General features: G+C 38.4%; 1 protein-coding gene across 5 annotated transcripts; it reads right to left on the bottom strand.

Annotated features, from left to right (window-relative positions):
• On the bottom strand, positions 1-13,154 carry pwwp2a (PWWP domain containing 2A). 5 transcript variants are annotated; one of them, XR_013577777.1, is made up of 4 exons: positions 12,875-13,154; positions 6,740-8,419; positions 3,324-3,386; positions 1-759 (listed from the first exon to the last, which is right to left on the bottom strand). XR_013577777.1 is itself a non-coding variant. In XM_078550605.1 (3 exons), exons 1-2 carry the CDS (start codon positions 13,027-13,029, stop codon positions 6,754-6,756), a joined length of 1,821 nt encoding a protein of 606 aa, XP_078406731.1. In that variant the 5' UTR covers positions 13,030-13,154; the 3' UTR covers positions 1-759; positions 6,740-6,753. The 5 variants fall into 5 exon arrangements, 4 of the variants coding, with proteins under 4 accessions (XP_078406731.1, XP_078406732.1, XP_078406734.1 ...); XM_078550605.1 differs by lacking the exon at positions 3,324-3,386; XM_078550606.1 differs by lacking the exons at positions 3,324-3,386; positions 12,875-13,154 and adding an exon at positions 11,824-11,932.
• Positions 13,155-13,408: the final 254 nt, after the last annotated feature.

Below are 13,408 nucleotides of genomic sequence, written 5' to 3'. Positions count from 1 at the left end.
TCATAATACAATCTAAATTTTAATCTCTTGAATAATTGTTTTACACCACATTCTTAAAACATTCAATTTTATGCAAACCTTAAAGCTGAATCACATAATTAAATGTATTCAAGTCCACAAAATAATTGACATTGGGCTCCTTTCGATATGAAGACAAAACTAAAATGTGGACCATAGCTTAAATATTAAGCAACTAAGCCAAAACCAGTGGAGAGCAAATACAGTACTACATGTAAAAAAAAATCCCTGACACAAATGGTTCAATTTCTAAAACTGAATTCATAATTAAAATCCAACTCTCAGGATTTATATAAAAAAAATAAAAAAGAACTACAGTACTTGTAAGAAATGTCTGGATTCATTAACTGTGGACTCATCCAGTGACCACATTTTAAACAGGGCACATCACATGAAAAGAATTTCTAAGAAAAAATTCGCCATTTCAAGTGGGTCATTATATACTTAATATATATATATGTCAGAAAAATCTCAACATGCATTAAGAATTGCAAAATCTTGTTTAAAAAATATCTTCCATTTTCCATGTGCGAAAGCAATGTACAGTAAGTACAAGTGTCAGGTTTATTTTAATTATGACTAGCCAGCCAGATTTTTAATTTTTTTCTCCAGCACTCACCCCCCTCCCCACCCCCAATTCTGGGTAAGATGGCGTATTGGGTGTCTGCATGTTGCAGCCCAATAAATGGCAGTGTAGTGGACATCTTAGGAAACAGCAGCCAGAGCCTTAGTGTCGTTGGGCTAAAAGGAAAAAGAAACAAATTAGAGTCAAACAATAGAAGTATAATTCAGTTAACAATCACAAAACAAGATTAAAATGTGACATTTTAAATATATTATACATGATTTGCTGCCTCACAAATCTATTCAGGCCACTGCATTCAAGTACATATCACATGTTTTATGTTCAATGTTTTTTCCTTTTGATCATTTGAAATTGAATAATGTGTTAATAATGTGTGCACACAAGTGAAAAGGGACAGTTTGAGATAATGTTTATACTGTTATCTACAAAAATACTATTAACGCATGGTTAGATTTTCTTAAGAGATATGGCCTTTAATTGCAGAGGTAGATGTCATCCTCTAATCAAGTGACCAGCTGACAATGGGAATTCTATGTTTTCCAACAAAGGGCACAAAAAAAACTTCTATTAAAAGCTTAGAATTGCATCTCTTCCTAAATTATTCAACATTTGACATTAAAGGAAGGGAAGTAGAAAAAACATTGCTGTCAAAACTTCAATTAATGTAAGAAATTGAATAGAGAAACAGTCAAATTGATTAGATCATAAAATAGTCTCTTGCAGAAGTGAAGCTGAAAATGACTTTGAAAGTACAAGTATCATAACCTGCTAACTAATTGAGAAGCTGCTACTCCAAGAATACAAATCCAAATTTTTCCCCCCAATTTACAGGTTCTGTTGGACAGGATAAGAATACTGACATCACTCAATGTTCTGTCAGTACAAGTATTCAATCAACGGTGAATAGGGAGAAGCATGAAAATGCATGGAATGTTAAAAACTGAGCATCTGTTCCCTGGTATGGAGAATACAATCCAATTTTCAGTTGAGCTAATAACCACCCCTCAAGTTTTCATATAAAATTACAGCAGATATATAAAGTTTCAGGATTACAAATTTGCCAGACATGTAATACCATCAATACAATATTTTCCCTCTCTAACCCCATTTCTCAAAGTGAAGACAGTGACTTGTTCTGGTGGTACAGGTATGTGATTTGTGAACCCAGACAATGAATGCAGGGCTGTGCTATTTATGCATAGCAGTCCCTACCATTTAATCTCATTCTATCTTAACTCTGTCTAGATTTATCCACTGAAGAGTACAGGTGCTCATTGCGCTTATAGGCCTGGTTGAGATGATCAAACCTGGAACCCTTCTAGTCCTTTTGTGACATATTATTGCAAAAGATGCATCATTACATCAAGACCAACTAAAGCAGATCCTAAGTACCACAGAAGCTAGGCAGCAGCAGTTTATTGGGTTGCACATTCTGCTACAGCAACTAAATTGTGATACCTGTGGAAGCCTGGAGTTTTTCCAATACAACTCATAGTACAGTACCTACATGCTATGCGAGAAAAAGTAATTTGCCTAACAAACAAAAAAAAATTTCACATTTCATTTTGAAGGTGGTATGGGTGTCTGACATTAAAGTTTTACCAATCTTCCTTATTTCAATTGTATAATTAAAAATTCATTTTAAATTTAAATATTAAATGAGTATAGGAACAGTACATAAAACTAAAGGGAGTGGAAAGAAGTCTAGATTGTCTGAGCTGTAGTGTTGGCCTACTTTCTCCACCACCGGTTAAACATCCCATGTATTTCAGTCCTTATCTTGCTTTTATCCATTTATGAATTTAGAATCCTTCATTCATTATCGTTACAGCAGTGTAGTTCTATGATGTGGAAGCCTTTAGCTCTCAATGCATAGCATTATAACACTGCCAATTTGAAACCTGTCAAGCTCATTTTCATTTGGAAGGTACAACAGTGCCAATATACAAATATCTATTTCTCATCCACTATATAAATTTAACAATTTAGAAATGGCCCGCATGTGCCATTAATGGTGATATATTCAAAGCTATTTAAACAGCAGGGTATAGACAATTATCAATAATCAAATGCGATTATCCAACATTTGAAAAAGTAACTCAGCATTCCCCTCCACAGCAATGCATGCCTTGCCAAAGCAAACATCGAATCCTTTATTTCTGCTGGGTAATTATGATGCAGCCCTCTAATCATGTCCATATAAATAGGACATAACATTCAAGAAAAAGTTACCAAAACGAACCAGCATTTTTAAGGATTATTTTTGCTGCAGCTATTTTTTTCCAGACATGAAAGTTGTATAAACGGAGATGTAATAAAAACTACCTAAAGCCCATGGCAGGTTTTTCTGTTATGCAACTGAGCTCCAAATTCCTTCATTCTTGATGGCAAGCATTCTTAATCTGACCATTTAAAACTAGTACATCAAATTTTGCCATTTGTTGTTAGCAATGCAACTTTTAGAGGAAGAAAATTAAGTAGCATTTCACTTCCATGTTAAGGGTTAGACCTAAATGTTCTTGCCTATCTGCAACCTGGTCCTATTCTCCAGGCTGCACGTGGGACTGTGGCAGATGGAATAGCTCAATCACGATAACCCAGAAAAGAGAAAGCTTAGAAGTAGGTAAATGAAAGAAATTGCTCCCCAGAACAACTGAAATTTAGTTTAAAATGCAAAGTAAAATAAGACTGCTTACAAAAGGTAATGTTGATACTTAACTTTGAAAGTCATGTTTTGTACAAAAAATTCAGAAAGGTAGTTGTTTCACGGCACATTTGAGATCTGTCAAGTTTAATGAGTTAATTGTCAATATTTTACAAGGGAAACAAAAACATTTTCTAAATTGCAAGTGTAAGGGCTGATCCATTCATTGTATGCACTTTCAGGCTTAGTTTTCATGATGCAACGTGTAGTAAGATAAAGTACAACATATAGAAATTAGTAGTGAGGAACTAGATGGTACGTTCTTTTGTTCAAATTCATCTCAAACTGAAGTATTCGTGGTCTGCTGACTGTGCCCTGTGTGAAATGATTTTGGACAGTCTCAAAGCCAGTGACTAGTAAGCTTGGGCCTCAAGCACAAAGTCGTCCTTAATTAACAATTTCCCTCAGAAGCCTCTGGCTGGCAATGGACAGTTGTCATTACACCACACAGTAAAAGTGCTATTGAGGTTAAAGTTGTGGTATGTTCTGGTAGAGGGAGCTTTATTCTGGATTGCTGTAAAAAAAAACCCAGATGATTCATGTCTTTCCAGGGGAAGAGAGCTGCCACCGCTATCCTGTCTGATTAACATACAATTCCAATTTAACATCACATGACTGACTCTTGGTTCTCTCTACATTCAGGACAACCAGAAATGAGCAATCAACATGGCCTTACCAATGTTGCCCATGTCCCAATAAATACTTGGACGTGCTCGATTCTGACAATGGGTTGCTGAACTTGGAAGAGTTTCATTTACCAACATATGAGCATTAGATACCAGCAGTTAAAGATGGTAGCAGGAATACAAGCTCCCAATTTTTTTTCATAAAAGAAATAGATTCAGGTAAATACTACATTGACTATACATTTCCTATTTCCACTGTCAATAGACAAATATTTTGGGTTCCGTCTTTGATCACTTCACACATCTTTGTCATATTTCCAGTAGTTTTTCATCTGGAAACAGTGTTATACAGGAACAGAATGAAAGTAAGATACCTTTTATTTATGTAGTCTTTTAAGACTTCAGAACATAATGCACTTTACAACCAATTTGTTACTTTTGAAGTGCAGTCAATGATATAAAGGCAAATATGACGATCAATATTACATATAGCAAGGTTACACAATCAGTCACTTGCTAGTACAGAACTCGAATTTTGCTGAGAAGTGACACGTTGCCAAAGCTTTTTGTCTTGCACTCATCAGGACCGATACAAGAATGCCAAATTTCAAACAATCATGACAATTTATACCACAGGAGAAAAGGGTGCTGATTAATTGTGTGCCGAGGCATTCCCAAAGAGGAAGCAACAGGCACCCATAGGCTCCCCAAGCTCTTGGGTAATTCAAAAAAGGCTTGAACATATTCCTTTTGTTTGCAGAGAACAGGTCCCTGCGTATGAATTTGTTGCTTTAGCAAGCATCAATGAGCCATTTTAAACAGCTTGACTTAGTGTTGCAAATCGCACACTCAGGATTTTGAAATGCAACATTGTTGTTTGCTTGACATGGTAGTTGCAAAATCCACTCACGCGTTCTCCACTTTACCATATGCCTAACTTTACTGGTCAATATACATACTGGGATTCATAGCTCCATGCACTATAAGATCAGTCTAACCAGTGATCTTGTAAATAGGGCCCGAGCCATTTGCTCACATTGCAAGTTTGATATAGAAATAGAGTGCGAAGCTATCCTAGGGGAAACTGGCTATCCTGATCAGGTATCTCGCAAATGAGCCAATGACCATTTCAGACCTGAAAAATGCCTGGTCTACCTCAAATTACCCTGGAAAGGCAAAGTGTCTCAATTTTGAACAGGTTAAGCAAGCCATTTTCTGCTGTATTTTCCACTAACAGGGTGTTGCCGTCAGTCCAAATAGACCTACAACACAATTAAATAATGTATATGAATTTCAATGCCGGTGAGACGCCAGATATATTGGCCGTAGAACCCAAAGATCGTCTGATCAAATCAAACAGCATGTTTTTGTTTTGGATTTCCAGCATCCGCAGTAGTTTTTTGTTTTTATAGCATGTTCCTTCGGTTGTTCAACCAGCCCATGCTTGTTAGATGTGATTCTATGACTTGAACAATCCTTAATACAAACAATGGTTACACTACCAATTTAAATGATCAGTCGAGTTCATAACATGGCTCATTTATGCTTGCTGGAAGCAACATACATTCATATGCAGGGATTTGTTCAATTCTTGTACCTTTTTTGAACCAGAAGCTTTGAGAGTCTATAGATTCCCCCATTGCTTTCTCCATGGCAATGCCTCAGCCGGAGTCAACTTGCCAGTCAGCATCCTTTTCTCATGTCGTGTAAACTGTTGTGACGATTTGAAATTGGTATTCCTGTTTGTCCTGATGTTGGCAAGACAGAAGCTTCAGCAACATGTCTCTAAGGTCTTATTCAAGTTCCACAATCAGCAAACACGGTTTTCATTGATGTTGCTTAAGAAACGTTGGCTTGGACTTTGGACAAACTCCCTACTCATCTCATCCAATCACTGGCTGAGTCATGCAGTGAAAATTAAATTTAAACTTCAACGTGACATTTATCACCGCATCAGAAATAGATGGTCCACAGTTGGTGATTTCTTGCCTACCCACATTTAGACAATGGCTCAGTTCAGGTATAAACCATCCAGCAAGAATCACTAATATATGCACCAGTTGTATGATTTTTCTAGTTAAGTTTCTTTAAAAAACAAATCAATGTAAGCATCCATATAATAGATTTTATGGAGATAATTATCCATGAACCAATAGCTTGCTTCAGTTTAACAGGACCATTATTCAAGATAACAGCATTTGACAACAATAATTGCCCAAAGTACATCTGTACCAATCAATTCCATGGTCCATTTTGATCATTAGTACTAGAAAAAATTTCAAAAATAAGCTTTTTAGAAATGATATAGCCACAAATACAAGGGCCACCTCAACATGTTGACAGTTTTGGAGCCAATTTTTAAGTATGCTTTTCCCTGGTGGATCTCAAAGCAGAAATTCCATCTTAAAACATCTAAACTGTAAATCAACAGGGCAGGAACTTAGAAACAGTTCTATGGTTAGCACACAGTCCCTCAAAGTTACAGCTCCTACATACCCAATGTGTGAAATGTTTCCAAGGCAACTGGGCCTAAAGAAACTGGGGTTGTTCTTGGATTTAAGTTTGTTTTTTTTTAAACCGTCTACCAAATTCCTGCCCTTAATGCTGGAATAATGAAAACTGAAATTTTAAATAGTTTTTTCCTTAACACTTACAATAGCCAGTAAGTAATCCTCATTCTAAAACTAACTTCTATTGAATTGCACTCATTAAACCAATGAGCCTAATTTGAAGTTTTTCAATTAACCATACATATTTAAATTTGGGCATCAGTTTAGTGGAACCCCAGCCGCTTGACTTGCCTACCTTCTTTGATGTTTTCATGTTTCAAACTGTGTCAGCAGGGCCCGCACCTCAGGTGTCAGCTGCTTTGCAGCCTTGGCTGCCTCTGTGATGGCCTTACGGTAAAGGCCCTTTCTCTTCTTGTTAAACCGTGACTGGAAGTTTTCTAAAAACGGGGAGACTTGTGAAAGAGCCAGGAAAGATGTTGTTGGGGACCCAAACCATGAAATTCTGGCCTCCTGTCTTACTAAAAAGCCATTATCTTTCCGGCTTACAGTTATAGTAAGTATGCGGGCAGGCCACCAGGGGAAGCCGTAAATCTTGGCCCAAACAATGTCCCCTATACATATGGTCTTGCCATCTGGAGTCACACATTTAGAGACATTTTTGGTAAAGACTTTCACTTTCAAAGAATTAGTGAGCTTTTCTTCTTTTGAAGAGGAGGAGCAAGGTACATGCATGCTGCCTGGAGGAAAGTCAAATGTTTCAGTAGAACTACATTCTGAGTTGGAGGATTTTATATCATCTGCGCTATCACTACTACAAACTGAAAAGGCGGAAGAGTCGGATTTATTTTGACTGTAGGTCATATAAACAGTTATATTGCCTCCTCTGCCCCTTTTCCCCAATTGTTTTTCATCCTGCTCACAAGGCCATTTTATTTCCCTGGTGTCTTTATTCTCATCAGTGGACTGTTCCAACCCTTTTGTGGGACTATCTTTTTCAGAAGGCTGCTCACCTGCTGAGCGGGAAGAGGTGCAGCGAGGCGGCGCTTTGGAGGCTGTCTTGCAGCTACGTAATCTCTCAAGTTTAGCCTTGTAAGCAGAATCATTTTCCTCATTCCTGTATCTCTGTGGCTTTAAGCGAATCCGTGGAGGGAGAGCACCAGAGTTGGTGTTTTGAAAGCGCCGTGTAAAATGAACTTTTGGAATGGTATCACCAGAAGATGAAACTTCCTGCTGCTGTTTCTTTTGAACTTTCTCTTTGGCCATTTTCAACACTTCCCTGGCTTTCATGTGATCTACATTCTTGTTCTGTAGCACTTTCTTGGGATTCAACTGCATTTTAGAACTGTGTACTTGCGAAGAAATTTTGACCATTTTGCCCTTGCCTGTAGATAGATTTGAAATTTTAATGACAGTATTTCGCTTCTGACCATCATACTGAGTTTTCGCTTCCATTTTGTGGTCAGTTTTCAGTCTCTTTGACATTGCAGGCATACTGTCATTTTTTCGTTTCTTGTCCTCATTTCGAGAAGTGTCATTTGTGCTGCCACCCTTTCTCAACTCCTTTTTATCCGCTGAAATACTACTTTTGCATCGGTCACACAGAACTTGTCTTGGTCTGAGTTTAATAGAGTTCATTATGGAAGTAGACTCTTCTCTGAACATTTTCTTTTTAGGTCGCTTAATCCTTCTTGGAGGAGGTTGAGGTATAGACTGGTTATACGTATGTCTGATAAACAATGGAGGAGGATAAGGTGCTCCTTCGTAAAATAACGGTGCAGGTTTTGCAGTCCACAGACTTTCAGCCACACTAGGTTGTGCAGAGGGTATCAAAGATGCTGCTTCACAACTACCTGTAGATTTTGAATTTTGCTGGATCTGTTGCTGGAATGATTCACACTGAAGTTGCATTAAGTCAGCTTCATCCTTGTATTCCCTTTTTGGAAGCACAGTCACAGGAATTCCATAGGGCCCAAACCTGAGAAGGTATAGCACAAATGTGTTCAGTCCTAAAATCAGGTTTTCACATTTTGCCCCAACCTTACTGCCAAAAAAAAGCACTCATCTCCAAGCAGGACACTTTTTATTCTTGCATTATTTGGACATCTTTCAGCTCAACCAAAAAAGCTAAAAACACCAAATTGCTGACTAGTGACAATTAAACTGCTGTTAATATACCACCCACACAAAATAAAAGTTCAGAGCTACACTTTTTAAAAAAGCAGGAAAGACCAGCTTCAATGCAGAATTGAACTGAACTCACTCTTCTGCCATGCAACTATGGATTACACTGTAATTTGCAACAAAAAAAATCAATGCATGGTCAAACCTTCTTGTAATAAAATTGATACAGATCAAGAATATGGCCTTCAAAATGATCTAGTTCAAGGTCCTGTACTAACCCAAACCTAGCAGATGTCTATCAAAATGAAGTTTGGTTCCATTCATTCTCAATATAGTCCATTGAAGAGATTTGTACAATTTATTTCCATTTCTTGGAAGTTGCAGTAAGTGCCCTTTCTAGGTGCTTGCTTACCTGGTAAATGGCTCTCGTTTAACAGCAGGTGTGACTGTAGTGGAACAGCAGCTGTCAAGTTTACCATCACTTGTACTGGTTTATAAAGACTTCAGTTAAACAAGCTTTAATTTCTGAGCCCCAGCTAGCAATTATACAAGTCCAAAATGGCAATGCAGCAATATACAGATAGACTGTTGGTCTAATGCTTAAATAAGCATCTCGCCCATAAAGTGACTTTTAAATATGGACTCCCTAATTCAATTTTATTTGTACATTAATAACTTGCAATTTTAGATTTAATTCAGAACATCAAGAACCAATTGCCCTCTGTGCAGATTCTTAGAAATGGTGCTTTATTCAAAAATAACTACCTGCTAAATTGTTTATTCCCACTGTGATGTCATGCAAATGGAATTCTGGTCTCTCTTCACCTCCTGTCTTCATCGTAAAATCAAATTCTTAATTAATAAACATGATAAAAAGTGCATTGTGGTGGCAGACTTGAGTACAGATGAATCATCTTCACATTTTATTGCATCCTTGCCCACCTCCCACCAAAATGTCATGCTTAGGCTCACATATCCTCTCCCAGGCGAAGACTAAAACATCTACTTTTGATTTTTACATTTAGGCAATGATAATTAAAAAGACATACATCTGTCCACAATTAGAGGATGGGATTAATTTAAACCATGTTAGATTGTTCCAACTTGAGGCCACTGGTAGCAGAATTTTACGATACTGATAGCTAATCACTGAGCAGAATGATCAAACCCAAATTAAGGCAGAGCTTTGAATGTTTCTGCTGGCATTTATCCCTTGAAGTGCTCTGAATAATTAACTGTTCTTGCATTAATGTTTCAAACTTATGCAACACAATAATGCATTTAGTGAATAATATGAAAAGAATCCTTCCTGGCGATGACCAGAAGAAAAATTCAAGTACATGACTCATTCCCACTTTGAGGATAGCCTTTTAACTCACGTACAATTTATCTGGACTAATCTCATCAAACAGCATTTGCAATTTATTTTTCCTTCAAAAATCTCTCATCTCACTAGTGACAAAACTATACAAAGTTGCAGTGTAGTGAATAGAATGAGTTAAATAAACTTCCTAAATCGTACGCTAGTCAGTGGACTAATAAATGCACGTAGTAAGTTTTTTTTCAGTTTCCAAGTTACTCCATAAATGGATAGAATAAATATATTTACCATTTAGCACATTCTTAGATCAATGATTTCTAACAACTGATGTTGGCAGATATTTGCCCTACAATTTTTACTTAAAAGTTTTGCATTCATTCCCTCATTTAGAAGCAAATATAAGCCAAATGAATCCAACATTCAGTTCCCATCTGCTACTAGAAACGACAGAACAAATTACTTTTCAGAATCCCACCTTTTTGGTATTCTTCCAAAAGTTGAGTATTTCAAACCTTCACCTTTCCCACATAATAAATGCCCTCAGTGACAGTAGCAAAAGGGAAAGCAGCTTTAGATCATGGCTTTCATCCTATCGCTGGTGAAACACCAACTATAAATGGGCAGGCTCTGTCAGAAGAACAAAATCACTAATACAGAACAAAAAAAAATCTCAACACTATAAATTGGGTATGAAACATTGCCTGACATTAGGGAGATCAACCCTTCATTAAATAATTAAAGGAAAAACCAAAGCAAAAACAAAGATGTATTATACATATTTTCAAGCATTACCCAAACATTTGAACATTTACAGCAAAAATTCATCTAAGTAGTAAAAGTTATATAATTTGGTTCACTTTCTCCAAGGTTTCCCAGAGGATTTCCACTGCAATTTTTCACTTTTGTCATACCATTATGGAGGTGAAAATTTTGACATTAGACCAACTAGTGTTATACAAACACAAATTAAGAATAGTAGGCCATTCAGCCCACTCCATCTTTCAATAAGATCATGGCCTCAATGTTATAGGATGGACTGGCAAGTATTAGTTAAGTAACCGAGGGTGTATCTACATAAAGGCATAGCTTGTTAACTTTGTAAATCACAGATGTAATCATAAGTCTTGTGACTGAAGGAATTCTTGAAATGCTTACCTGTGGCCATTTACGTTTCTCTTTTATACAAATATGGGAAACTGTAGCACTACAGTAATTGCATCCTGGCTCTCAAAATTGCTTGCTAGTTCTACTCCCACAATACCAATTCTAGCAATGATGGAGTGTGAAATGGCCAGTAAAATCAATTTTTAAGCTGTGACAAAATAAATTCTAAATAGATTTTGTATAAAGATAGTTTCAATAATTAGAGCAGATAGTTACTTAAAAAAGGATCCTTTCAACATTTATATTAAAATATTAAAACTAAAATGTACTTGGGAGGGGCAAATGGTTTTTCATTTTACATCTACCGCTGCAATGTAGTCTAGATTGACTATATATGCTCTGCTGGATGCAAGGTCTTATGCTAGATAAATCTGAGCAGTCTCAATCTGGTTTTCTCATATCTTAATTTCCCACAAATCAACCTCACTCAGAGGCCACGGGATGGCCACTATACAAATTGGACAAATGTCACCTTGGTACAAGTAGGTGGTTGTTCTTTTGAGGTTGGGACCTCACTTTTATCCAACTATCCAAATATTGACAGCAGTTGCCTGAAACAGAATTCCCCAGCACCTACATCCTTTGAGTTCATAAGCATGAAACCACTCCCCACCCCCCCAAAAAGTGTGGTTACACATGCCAAAATTTATCTCAAGAAAAATACAAACAAGATACCCCGTGAACAAAGAGCAGTAGGAAATGTATGCAAAATTGCTGTTCTCTGGAATAGGCTGGTTCCACATTGCATGGGAGGCTTGAGCTGCCCCACCTACCAGAAGAATTTCCCAATTCTTGATCCAAAAACAGCACACATTACCATGTTGGGGCTTCTTGGGCTCTCACCAGGTTGAGAGAAGGGGACACGCTGGAAGGTGTACTTCGAAAGCAAATCTGGGGGCCAGAAAAAACCTTGAGACACATATGAGACCTTCACCTGACCAAAAGTAGAGGCTCTACCAATAGACATATTTCTTTTAAAAATGTTGTTTGCTACAAAAGAGTACAGTTTATGTTTTGAGATGTACATTGCCAAGTGCACCTGAACAAATAGTTATTTCTTTTATCAGCCTGGCTAATTACTTTTGTGGAATAAACACTGTTTTGATGTAGACACACAAATCGTGCCTAAATGTATGATGTATCACTTTTCTTGCCACACAAAAAATCATTAATTACTCATTCATTTTCAAGCAGCCTAATGGTAAGTGAAAGGAATTATTGCAAAACAAAGTGACCACCTACTGGTACTATTCAACTCATTCTTTAAATTTGGAGATAGAAGTTGGCTCATCAATAAAACCACGTTATGATCTTTCATTCGATATGTCTGACTTCAAAAAAAGTGTTTGAAGAGATACTGATGAGCCCTAAATTCAAAAAAGTAAATCCAAACAAAGTAAAGGAGGGCATCCAAGGAGCATATTCACATTCCTTCTCCGCAGTTCCAAAATTAAATTAAAAGTTGGGATGGGCTGATTGAATTCCGGCGGGGTTCAGTGCTGCACGAGTTGCTGGAACCTTGGCTGGGTTGGGTTGGGCTGGGCAGTGCCCCCGCTCGCTAAACCCCCCTCTCTGCCTCCGCACGTCCTGCGTTGCCACAAGAGCTCCAGATGCAGCAGAGCGCGGAGAAAGGGTAGACCGCTATCGGCTGCCCTCTCTACCCTAGGCCCACAGCCCGGCCACTTTTCAGGCTCACACGGAAGTCCCACTTCACCTGGCCCGCACCCGCCCCTCCAGGTGCAGCTTCAGGCCTCACCCGCCTCTCGGGGGAGTGGGAGGGAGCTTTTTTTTGCGTTTAATTTTTTTGTATTTTTTTCTCTGTACCTTCTAGAAATATCCATTAGAACCCCTGAGAAGAGCTTCTCCTCGATGCGCAGGGACACGACCAACGCATCGTCGACGACGTGATCCACCGTTACTCTCATTTCGGAACCCGCCAGGAGTTTCACGGCGGCGACGCCAACACCCGCAACCGCCATTTTGCTACCTCCCCGTTCCTGAGCGCCGTTTCTCTTCTGCACCCGCTCCACTACTCCCCGGCCTGGCTCTGGGGCGGGCGATAACCTACCGCCCGCCTCTTTATTGTGCTCCTATTGGCCAGATCCCACAATCAGCTGCCTCCTGTTCGTCTCTTCGAACCGTCAATCAGTCGTCTCTGGGGCATCTGTTGTCCTCTGGGTGTGCCGATTGGCCGCCTCAGCTGTCAGTCTGGTGATGTAATGAGGAACGGTGCTCTGTGATTGGTTGAGCGAACTGTCTGTTCTGGAATTGCCGCGGCGTTGCCATGAGAACCCGCACCACTCAAACACATACGGAGATTTGTGAATGGGTGGACAGACTGTCAATCAACAACCTAAG

Source organism: Cetorhinus maximus, chromosome 10 (assembly GCF_964194155.1).
Source record: "Cetorhinus maximus chromosome 10, sCetMax3.hap1.1, whole genome shotgun sequence".
Taxonomy (NCBI): Eukaryota; Metazoa; Chordata; class Chondrichthyes; order Lamniformes; family Cetorhinidae; genus Cetorhinus; species Cetorhinus maximus.
The sequence above is the reverse complement of the archived record's forward strand: the minus strand, read 5'-3'. Positions and strand labels throughout refer to the sequence as shown.

What these genes read in the sequence shown, in the direction of transcription:
- pwwp2a (XM_078550605.1), bottom strand. Translation starts at nt 13,029, where the DNA reads ATGGCGGTTGCGGGTGTTGGCGTCGCCGCCGTGAAACTCCTGGCGGGT. An exon ending in CTAATGGATATTTCTAGAAG is followed by an intron (nt 8,420 to 12,874) that starts GTACAGAGAAAA and finishes ATACCTTCTCAG; the next exon opens with GTTTGGGCCCTATGGAATTC.